General features: G+C 37.6%; 1 protein-coding gene across 5 annotated transcripts in view; it reads left to right on the top strand.

The window, feature by feature from the left end:
- acot7 (acyl-CoA thioesterase 7) overlaps positions 1 to 12,233 on the top strand; it is a 53,360-nt gene that overhangs the window by 22,400 nt on the left and 18,727 nt on the right. For all 5 annotated transcript variants that reach the window (XM_042004667.1, XM_042004668.1, XM_042004664.1 and 2 more), the window contains one exon: positions 11,427 to 11,543. In XM_042004667.1, coding sequence (XP_041860601.1) covers positions 11,427 to 11,543 — 117 coding nt within the window. The remainder of the gene's footprint in view (positions 1 to 11,426; positions 11,544 to 12,233) is intronic.

Genomic DNA, 12,233 nt, shown 5'->3' with positions numbered 1-12,233 from the left:
AGTTCATTTAAAAGACAAAGGTCCTTGAGAAAGAAATTCATGGCTTTTAGCACATCTTCCTGCGTTTAACAGTGTAATATTTTGTTGGGTTTAGTCTAGTTTGACTGTAAACACATGATTTTGTAGAGTGGTAGAGTGTGTGTTAGTGTTGCTTAAGTAACTGCTTGAGTTGTAGCTCCATGGTACCTGCATGAGAGCACTCCACTATTATGTGCGTGGCTGTAATGGGGTAGAACAGAATGACAAAAATGAGGCAGGAAATTACGAAGTGGAACAGCAAGCAGAAAATTCAAGGTCTGTGTAACAGGAAATTTATTGCGCTGATGCAATTTCCATTTCTGTGCTGTGAGCTAGCTGTCCCAGAGTTTTAAATTGCCCTTCACCTGTTTTCTGTCTGGAGAGAAACTAATTTATTTCAATCTTGCTTTACTACTTTTTTTCTGTAGCCATCCATCTCATCAGCTTTCAGGTGAACCGCTGAAAAAAAAATCATCATTCTTAAGTAGTATTTTTCTTTGTGTGTGTGTGTGTAGTTGTGCATTTGTTACTTTCTGGCTGCACAGGATTTATCTATTTAACTGATCTTCCAGTTTTATATTTCAATCAAGTAAACATTTCGTGCTGCAACATTTTTTTAGCGCATAGCTGATGCTTTCTATCATTTAAGGTGTATTGTTTCTGGATGGATGTTCCTGCCACAACCTCCCACTTCTACTGAGGTCAGCTATGTTAGGAGGCCATCAGAGAGACACCACATTGAGAAAAGAAAGAACAGAAGACAAATGTTGACTTTAAAACCGAGGCACCGAAAAGGAGACAGAGTAGCTGCATGTGATATATGTGCTGCATGTGTCACGGTTGCCTTTTTAATTTGGCGAGCTCGCTGGGAAATCTGTCCAATTAAAAATCAAACGTGGGACAAGCATGCAGGTTATTTAGAATACATGTACACACAGGCTGTTGACTCTTTTATGCCATTGCTCATTAGGCAGTGTTCCCTGTTGCTCGCCGCTGCAGTTGTTGCTGCTTTTGTTGCGCTCATTTTGTTTACATAACCGAGTCAGGTCAGGCAGCCTGGGTGCTTGTTCCTTTTCTCTTTTACCATGTCTTACAATCCTCTACCACAAACATACTGCATTTCCAGCTTAAGGAGCCACAATGGTCACTGGTGGCGCATAATACAACTGTCTCATTTTAAAACCTACTACTTAACAGTTTAGGGTTCAGTCCTTGGATGTTTGGTCAAGACGCTCCTTATTTATGAATAAAGGTTCTGTCATATAATGTGTTTTGTTGTTGTTGTGACGTCTTACTGTATCAGTGCAGTTACATCAAGGTAGAATAGTAAACTGACTGTAAATAGCACTACTCTACTAATCATACATTTCAAAGTATTTTTAGGCCATATTTATTAACGCTAATACAGCTTAGCTCATACAGTTGATGCAAAATGTTTCCAGCAGATGTTGAGAGGTCAAGATCTATGTAGTCATTCCTTCAGTGCTGGTCACTTGGATATTTACCTAAATTCTCAAACATGCTGAATGAAATCCAGGAAATATTCTAAATCCTGGAAAAGCTCAGACGATCAGAAACTTGTTCCCAAACCAACTGTCTTCTCCTTCTGTTTCTTATTTTACTTTTCTGTGTCTCTCATTCTTCACAGTCTACCCACCACTCCTCATTATCTCATGATCTCTTCACTGTCTGTTCACTCCCCTCCTCCCTTTGTGTTGTAAGGAAGCATACCACCTGTTTCCATGGAAACAGCAGTTGATTGCCACGGCTGGAGGATGGTCTGATTAAAACAACTAATAAAGAGAAAAAGAGAACTTAAAGTATGCATCATTGTTTTTGTTATGTTTTTTTTAAACTTTTAGTATAAAAAATATATTGACTGGTTAATGGCAGTGTGTGTTCCTGTGCCACTGTTAGATGGGCCAGGGAATGAGCAGAGAACATCTATCACTGTGGCTATATAATATCTGTTTTCTGTTTGGATCTGTACTCAGTGAGTATATAAACATGTCAGTAACTAAGACAGACAAATTCAGAGAGACAGACTGCCGTGTTTGCTGCAGCTTTTGTTAAAGACCTTTTTGTCTGTGAATTATTTCCTCTTGTCTTGGAAGCCTCCTCTCCTCCAAAGGCAGCATTGATTTAGACATAAAATTCTTAAACTACTTTGGAAAGCCTTCTGTAGACTCAGGAGAAGTGTCTTTACATTTAGGTGAAACCCAAATCATGGTACACAAGAGACTCAGGTTCTTCCTTGTGGATAAATCCTAGATGGGAATTCTAATTAATTAACAAAAAACAAAGCCAGTTCAGGGATAATAAAAGTTGTTGCGTTCTGGTTGGAGGTGGTAAGATCATACTAATTGGTAGCAGTTCTTGAAACATACCCCACAATGTGTTATAGAACTATAGGAACCTAAATCTAAAGTTTGCCTTTACTACAACTGAAGACACATTATATATTTTGCAGAGCACATGCAAATTGAATCTATGCACCAACTCATATACATCATGCATTCTAAGTTAAAAAAATTAAAGAGAATATTGAGTGTATTTTTGCCTGCTTTGTCCTGTTTAATTCCAGTTTCCATGATTGTAATTTGTTTCAAGTGTTTTAAAAAGAAATTAAGCTGAGAAGAGCTTTAATTAACTAAACCAGTGATTCTGCACAGCAGTTTCACCATGTTCAAAGCAGCTTTTATCTAAAGATAATGTAAATCATGTTACTTCTACTAATTGCTGATTGAAATCACCTTAAGAAAAAACAAAAAGCAGCAACTTTTAATTTTTAATGTGCTCTATGTGTTGGGCTTTCTATCAGTGCATGTATACATGTATTTGATCCAGAATGAGACTTTAAGTATACCTCAAATTGAGGCTTTGCTTTTTAAAAAAGGAGAGGAGATATTCTTGCTGTTCTGCAAGTTGCATTGTATGTGCAATCTCTGCTTTTCCTAAATAAGTTTTTACCCTGCCACATCCCAAGTTTAATAATTTGTTTAACATTTGTTTGCAAAATAACTGGTCTTTGTGTTACTTAGCAGGAGGTAGAGGACCCTGAACAATGCTTACAGTTCACTGACATAGACATTATTATTCATACCAAGACATCTGCTCTACCATCTGCTGTAAAAAAGGACTTGTAGCCAACAGCTTTATTTATTAAATCTCCTGAAGCAAAACCTAACAACAAGTTAACAGATTGTGTAACTATACATTTCATTATTCAGTTCATTATTTAAAATGATACATGTTAGAATTACCTTATATAGTAGTGTTTTCCCACCCCCAACTAGAAGATCAACCATATTTAAAAAGCAACAGCAAAGACTCATTTTTAATGTAAAGTCTTACTTTGCCGCAGTTATATACGTACTCTAGTAAAGATTTTCTCAAATTGTATCAGTACTCTGACAGCAACCAGTTTTGGGTGTGGCTACAAGTGCAGACCACTTCTTTGATCAGGATGTGTTCAACCAGAGGGGGCAGTGAAACACAACTTTTCAGCCCTGATAACAAGTATCAAGGATCTTTATGTCCTGAGGGAAATCTGCTCGACAAGTGCCAGAAATGTTGGCTGCTCTGAAAAGAGAACCATGCAGCATCTACAATCACAGAGCATTGCTGCCTTCATCTAAATTGGTTGTGTTGTAGTCAGAAAGCAACAATTTAAGATGATTCTGGGATTGTATATTTAAATATATCAAGTCAGCTCTTCTGTGCTAAATTTTGAAAGTTGCATGGAAAGGTAAGGTGACCCTTTAGAAATTATAAAATTAGCCTTTTGAAAAATGATGGGGACATGTACAGTTTTCGGTGGCTAATCTAGCCTAATGCAAAACAGTGCAGATTTATTAGTGATGAGAGGAACAGCTGATTTGTACACTTAGAAAACTGATTTGCAGATATGTGTATCCTCTATCCATCTCAAACATGCCTTTTGTCAAAATGTCAAGATTTGTAATAGATGTGTGACCTTGTGTAATCTGTAAACTGTAAGCAGTAATTAAAGCAGTGCATACAATTTCATTTAATTCATTTAAGTCCACTGAAAATATCTCACTGAAGATATAAAGTTTAGCTGGAAGGGTAACAAAAAATGTAGTTTATAGGATTTTGTGGGAACGTGCGTTAATTTGGTACATGGTAATGTTAACAGGAGTGGTGTCCATAGTAACAGTTCATTAGGAGGCAGTTTGTGCTGTTTGACACGGTCTATGATTAAAGCGCTTGTTGGGGAATGGATGAGCAGGATGGAAAGAGAAAGAAAATTATAAATAAGTTAGGAAGAAGGCAAGAACCTGAGAAGAGGAGAGGAAATAGGAATAAAATGGAAAGGAAAGTGTTTAAAAAGTGATGAGAGAATAAATGAGAAGTCACTAATATCTTGCTGTTGATATCACTTGCTCTGTTTACACTGTATCTGAGCTGGTATTTATTAAAAGGTTTTCAAGTAAGTTTACATAGTTGATGGGTGATAAGAGCAGCCTGAAAGACACCCTTTGTTGTTCTCATGCTTGTTTCCCATGAACAGCAGTGTGTACAAAGATTTGAGAAATCATCACAAGACGTCTAATCACAGAGGTATTCTTGCCCCATGGCAAACTGGGCTGCACTGGGGACTTGGTTGCTAATTGCCCTTTTTTCCCCATTTGGAGTGTGTTGTCTTTCCTCTTTACACACATTACCCACCCACCCTCTTGTATTTTGTGTTCCCACCCTACGGCAAAGAGAGTGTCATAGAGTGCCATGTCATTCTGTGAATGTGTAACGTCAAGCCCAAGGCTGTCTTGGCCTAGCCTGTCCTCATTTGCAGTCTCACATTGAGGATCACTTCAACCTTCTACATTGACTGTACAAGGAGACTGTTTTGCAGGAGTTGCATTAATAGTTCCACTGATGGTTGTGATTAATAAAGACAAGCATCTTCCCCCTCCAAGACAGCGCAGTCCTTCATTATCTTTGCTTTTACATTTAGGTCAAAGTTTCTGTTGAAGATGAATTCTGTATGCATACAACCTGATGATCATTGTCAAACAAATAGGAACCAAAACAGAAAGAAACACTCTGTGTTGGTGAGAAGCAACGGAGCAAATAAAATTTGAGTTCATTATATAAGGATGTAAAGCAATGTCAAGTCTGGTGTTTCAAAAAGATGGCTAAAGGAATAATTCTAAAGGCTAAGATAGAAGCAACTGGACTTGTTTGTCTTGGTTCTTAAAGATGTTTCACCTTTCTTCTGAAAGATTTCGGATTTACTGCAAGGTACATGGAAACTAAATTACATGTGGAAACTAATTAGGATTAGACTTACATGTGGTCATGTTTTTTTCTATCTTTTGAATGAGCTGCACTTAAGCTTTCACAGATATGCACATGTATTCAGTTACTCTGCAATAAAGAGATGTGGTTTTCCTGTCAAGTTGCTTCTCTAAACAAGCCCCCTTGTTTTTTTTCTGTTTCTTTTCTTGTGTTTCTTTTTCCTATATGAAGATTGATCCATGGGGATTTGTAGTTAGGGTTAGTGTTAAGTTGGTATGCTCTGTCTGTGTAGTAAGAAATATTTGAATTACACAGGGATGGGGTGGTTTACTTCCTCAGGTTATGTACTCCCTGGTTTCCTTTGTTCATTACCACATCCTTGCCTTAATCTCTCTATGGCCGTTAGGCTTGGGATTAGCCACTGCTTCATATTGCTGATTTTTGTTTTGGTTTTTGGATTTCCTGTCTTGATAGCACTTTTTCTTAGATTAAATAAATTATTTAATTCTGATATCTGCCTATCTCGTGGGTGCTGGTCTTGCTTTTCGGTCTTCGGACTTTGACAGCTTGGGTGAAAATCCAAATCTGTGACATATAGGTCTTCACTGACCTCATGGACTTGGTGAACAGCCACATTAAGTTTAGATAGTAGGATGCAAAATATATCAAGCTACCTTTTATTTGGACTGTGCTGTTTATATCAAGAAAATGTAAATGTAAATAGTCAGAAACCTACAAATAGTGTTATATGCTCATTGACTCACCCTGCCACCTACCATCAAAAACTATAAGGTTTAGCTGAAAATGTCCATCAATGGGCAGAAGGAAAGGGTGAGGAAGACAGACTCATCAAGGAAGTATCTCAAATATGTGGATCCCCAACTTTTATCAATTAAATAAGAAAAATTAAGTAATAAAAAAAATAAAAATAATAATAATAAAAAAAAAATAATATGGTCATTATATTTGTGGCAGGAGTGTTTGAGAAACTTAATATTATCAACGAACACATCATCCCCGTACACTTAAAACCCAGCCTGAATGACCTGTAGGGCAAAATGCCCAAACACAAGCTGAGCAGTGTTGTAATGCAGTTCAATGCAACAACAAGTTAACCGACCTTCATGTGGGACTATCTAAACCACTTCACCAGCACATGGCGCAGCATCAAAGAGTCTGCGCTTCAGATCAAAACTTAGCGCTGCACCTACATTTCAAAGATATGCCATATTTAAATTACCGTAAATGTACACTTCAGATGATTTGAGAGAGAAGTGAAAAGAAGCTAAATATAATGACATAAACTGGAAAATAACTATTTTAAATGGAGCAGGTGGTGTCAGGCATCACCTGACAAATACAGTGCAGTATTGACTCATCTCTCCAGGTGGTTTCACAACTATTCACACCTTGAATCATGTGACCAAAACATCTCACATATTGGTCAGGTAGGTAAACAACTAAGGGGTGACAACAATTCACAAGAGTGGATGGTGGATCAGTGGCATATGTGTCTTCAATGTCTTTAAAAACGTCCAAACAGCTTAAAAGGGAGTGGATGATGATGATTGGCCTTTGATGGCTCTTCTAATCAATAAATATTTAATATTCCAGTAAGTAAAAAGTAAGTGCTTTGGAGCGAAATAATACTCTACAGTAATTAAACCATTTTCAAGTTTTTGATGGTGTCAACCCTTTAGATACCAGAGGTTTTAAAGTTTTTAAGGCAAACTGTAAAAATGTTGATTACAAATCAGATTTTATGATGTCAGTAAAATTACTCATCTAATTTCATATTGTGGCATCACAGTTTGGCAGCTGTATTAGATTCCATAACCTCCAATGTGAACTAAATATACACACAGTACCAGTCAAAATTCAAGATTTTATGGAAAAGTGTGTCCAAACTTTTGATCGTGGACGATTGTTGATGGCCGGTTTTACATGTCTGCCATCTAGTAGTGGAAAGTGTTACCAGGTTAAGCTTTCTGTCTGGAGATATGGCCTGGTGCCTGTCGTAATTTTGCGACTTTGGCGCCTAAAGGATTAACAGTCACCTCACAGCAAGCAAGCTTCTGTTTCGAACTTCAGCTGGGACCTTTCTGTGTGGATGATCTCCCTCTGCATGCATAGATACTTACTGGGTTCTCTCTTTGTTGTTTCCTCCCACAGTCTACAAACATACATAGTTGGTAGTTCTAAATTCCCACTAGGTGTTTGTTTTCTCAGGGTTCGCTCGGTGATGGACTGGTGATCACCTGTCCAGGGTGTACCTCAGCTCTTGCTTTATTGGGTTAAACGGCCACAGAAAATGGATGGAAAGGTGGATAACCACAAAAGGCAAAAAATCCAAACAAAGCTGATATAAAAACATAATCATTGTTAATTTATACTAAACAAATTAAAGTGAAAATACAATACAGTAAAAAAAACACAAACAAACAAACAAACAAAAAAAAACACACACATTTCCACTACTGTAACGGTATATGAAGGCTCTGTTATGCTGCAGGTGATGTTTACTGGCATAATCGGGGTTTACTTGTCACCTAAGGGTTCTGTTATAGTTTGTGTCCACTTTGCTGCTTTGCATACTATATCAATCTTTTGTAACATTTTACTGCCACTGTGGGGCAGTTCAAAAACATGCAGAACAACCTGAGTTGTACATTATTCCTGCTTGTTGCTTTTCTCAGTCCTTCAGCTTTGAACTGCCAGAAGAGAAAGTTGCCATGGACACAGATTTACTTTGTGATGGAAAACAAAGTGTTAAAAATAATCAGCGTTGTCCAGTGCAGATATTTTCTATGCCTTTAATTTGCATGTCTTTGTTCTTTATTGTTTTTTCATGATTACTCCCCTTTGTGTTATGATGAGCACAATAAATGTCTAGCTTATCTTCATCTTAGTAGGTTTTGTGCTGTTAGGTTTGCATGCAAGCCTGTCTGCACTGGTTGCATTGGTCTCTCAACACAAATAGAAACAAATACATTATCCCAAATTACACAGCATAGAAAAGGGTCAATAAGAGGTCGTTAATTGGACTGATGTGCTAGACAGCACCATCTATGTCAAGATATCAGATAAGAGAATATCTTCTGATGAACTGTGTTTCAGTCCACCACAAGAGACCTATGGATTCGGATTTAAAGCATTCCTTATTTATTCTGGTAGCTCAATCCCTTTGTAAGACAGTTAATGTTAGTTCTTGCTTCAATTTTTATTTAAATTGATTACAGCCTTTTTAAGATATACTGTTACACCCATTCATATTCTTTTAGGTTAATCCATCGGTACCAGACGTCCCATGAGAGGGAAGTGACAAATAGATATGTATTTTACTCTAACTTCCAAGTACCTGCACATATTATACACCATTTGAAAGATAAAGATTCTTGAGATTTGAATAATGTATATCATTCCAGGTTACAATCATAACTGTAGATCCCGTAAACACTTATTTCTGACTAGTCGTCAATGCAGTTTATGTTTGAAGCCATAGTGTACTCCAGTAGCAGACGATCAACAAAAACAATCCTGTTACATCACAAGTGTCTGGCAAAAGTAGTCCAGTAACATAGTCTGTCCACATAAGTTCTTTATCCATAAAAAAACACATTTTAGGTGAAAATTAAAGTATTTTAAGGGGTTAACCATATAAAGATGCTACAATTTCAGTGTCAAAGCACTCCAATAAAATTAGGTGGAAAGGTTTATACTTCAATGCAGCATTTCTGTTCAATTTTTATCATCTTGCTGAGGTCATGATCCATTTCCATTAAGTGTTACATGCCCAGACATGACCATGCCAGCTTTAGAATAGCAGCTGCTTGCTGCGACTCCCACCCAGGGGAAATTTTCAATCTTAGGTGAGATCCCATCAATTTTCACAACATAGAGCTGGGGAAGAAAGAGATGGGTTTTTATAAAATATCTTCTGAGAGGTTTAAGCAAGGTGTTATATTTCCTTGTCCACACAAAGCTTAAGCCTGGCAAGTCACCATTCTGAACTGTGGGCTGATTATCAGCCTCAATCTGAGCATTTTTGACATGAATACCTCACCAATCAGTGAATTTTGGTTTAAGGGTGATGCTGCCTTTCATGTGAGGGAGCAAAAGATCCCTGTCATACTGCATGGTCTGAGTTTAACCACATGATTACACATCAAAGTCAGAGCTTGATTCAGCATCTCTGCGGAAATTTTGAACTATCTGTTCGGAGATTTATAAACAAGTGCATGTGCCCGATAATGAGTATGCATTAGAATGTACTTGTATATTTTATCAAGAGAAAAATTAAAATAATACTCTCAGCTATTTGTGTGGGGCAGTCAAAGTAATAGCATGTTTAATTCTTAATCAACTCAGTGGGCTCACTTTCACAGTGAATGCTGCATTTGGGAGCAAGCAGCACATGCTGTCTGTACTCCCACACATTTGGCTGTCTTAAATAGGGCCACACAGTGCAGATGGTAGAAACCTTTGGGAGCAAAATCAGTTTCTGTTAAGTAGATTTATTGATTTTCTTAAACATTGGGATATATAATGCAGCCCGAAAGGAAACGACTAGTGCAACTGGAGTGTGTAACAGAGGGCCTGACTATCTTTAAATGAGTATACATTTACAAACACACATGCTTACAGACTGTCTCTGAGATGAGAAGCAGATGTCATCCTCTTCTTTCTCTCATCTCCATCCCACCCACTGCATACAAGATGTCCCACTTTCTGTGAGAAATCAGCAAACCTTTAAACATGACACCAGCATCCGAGGCTGTGTGTGTGTGTGTGTGGCACTGGTTTAGATTTGCAAACTCCTCTGTCTCCATGAGGGAACTAATTGATTTTAAGCTATACCTCAGTCTGCAAGCTGTTTTTTAATTAATAAATTAATTTTTTATTACAGTTCAGATAATTTGCAAGTTTTGCCAGTGAGAAAGTGGTTCTGTAACATTTTGGTGATTACTGTATATTTAAAGCAAAATAGGTTGTTGCACCCAAAGTCCTTGTTTTTCATTTTTTTTTTGTTCACATATACTTCTCTTTCAGGCATGAAAGGGTCTGAAATACTTTGTCGTGTAAATAACTGGAATCATGTTACAGACAATGCAAATGTGTCAAACCGTGACTCATTTTCATGGCAATGACAGAAACTGTGAGGTCAAGTATACAGGAAGTTAATAAAATGTGTATTGGTCTACTCTACAATAAGGCCATATGGTCATGTTTCTTGGAAAGAAAAAAAAAACACACTGCATCTGTTTATGTGCACCTTGTGGTCCAAATATTTCCAAAAGACTGTTCTTTTAAATATGAGGCTTCTTATATTGGTCATACACACATTGTCTGAAGCGAGATGACAGATTAGCCATCGTTGGTAACTTAACATAAGTACAGGCTGCAGCTCTAAGACAGAGTTACCTTTGGTGTCTGTTTAAATATTTGTTCAGATTCTGGTGCCATCAGGAGACTCAGCAGGGGGCCTCCTGTTGGTTTCTTCACATCTGTTTGGTGCATAAGCAACTTTACAGTTTTGTGATTAAATTGTTGAAATTTGTCAGTCCACTTTTGGTGATTGTCTTTAAAAAATCTCTTTATTCAAGATTATGTCAAGATGGTTGAATTTTTCGACATTGCCTTGGCATAGCTGAAACTGCTGAGATGGTCAGTGTCCCATGTAATGTAAGATATAAACTATGCACTCTCAAATTTGAGTGAAATGATTAATTATGATTAAAGCGGATGCATGGTAAATACTAGGTTTTGTAGTTGCTGTTTTATGGGTTCCTAAATGTTTGCATTAATACATGTAACATACCTGAAATAAAAGAACCAAATTTTTTAAATGCCAAGTGGGACATCAGTTGACATGGCAATGGCTCAACCTCTGAGGTGTTTTTAAGCCCCTCTAATCAATGCTTTATTTCCTGTCTGTCAAATCTATAATTAGAACTCATGATTTTACTCATGGTAATGTCTTAGACTGGGTCTTTCTTGAGTTTTGTTGGTTTGGTTGGTTTTCTGGCAAACACCACTTCAGCTTTTTTTGTGTGTTTTCTTTAGCTTTATGTTAATTCCTGTAATTACAGTTATCAATGTAAGAATTTCTGAATTTGAAGGTAAAGAAAAATTTGTTTTTGATGCAGGTACAACCATGAAGCTAATGGATGAAGTTGCTGGCATTGTGGCAGCGCGGCACTGCAACACCAAGATTGTCACTGCTTCTGTTGATGCTGTTAACTTCCATCACAAGATCAAGAAAGGTGAGGATGACATCTAGAAAATGCACAAACTGTTGCATTTATGTTGGCAGGTTTGCAGGATGTGAATTACTCTCACTCACTTGCTGCTATAAGACTACAGGCAGTTATGCCTAAATATTATTTTATTTGTTTTGCCCATTACTAAACTGCATGACAATGTTAAACAGCTCAACAGTCTTTAAAATCACACAGTGCAACTTGAAATTGAGTTAGCTAACATTAGCAGTGGAGGATCGAACCTTGAGGGCGTTGGCCTTTCTGTGTGGAGTTTGCATGTTCTCCCCATGTATGCGTGGGTTCTCTCCGGGCACTCCGGCTTCCTCCCACCGTCCAAAGACATGCGTGTTAGGTTAATTGATAACTCTAAATTCTCCCTAAGAGTGAGTGTGTGTTGGGGTTGTTTGTCCCCTATGTGTTGGTCCTGCAATGGACTGGTGACCTGTCCAGGGTGTATCCTGCCTCTCACCTGTCAATGTTGGGATAGGCTCCAGCTTACCCACGACCCTTAATGGATCAAGCGGTTTAGAAAATGAATGAATGAATGGACATTAGCAGTTTGTAAGACAAGCATCTGGAAAACATATTCTTATGGATCATAGTTCACGATGAAGCTCTATTTGTTCTGTATTTGCTACAAAACCTTTTTCAGTCTGTGAGATCCTCATTTTGAAGTCTGTTCATGAAAACAAC

The sequence above is a fragment of the Melanotaenia boesemani genome, chromosome 13, assembly GCF_017639745.1.
Source record: "Melanotaenia boesemani isolate fMelBoe1 chromosome 13, fMelBoe1.pri, whole genome shotgun sequence".
Classification (NCBI taxonomy): Eukaryota; Metazoa; Chordata; class Actinopteri; order Atheriniformes; family Melanotaeniidae; genus Melanotaenia; species Melanotaenia boesemani.
Note: the sequence above shows the minus strand (reverse complement) of the source record. Positions and strands in the feature narration are given on the sequence as shown.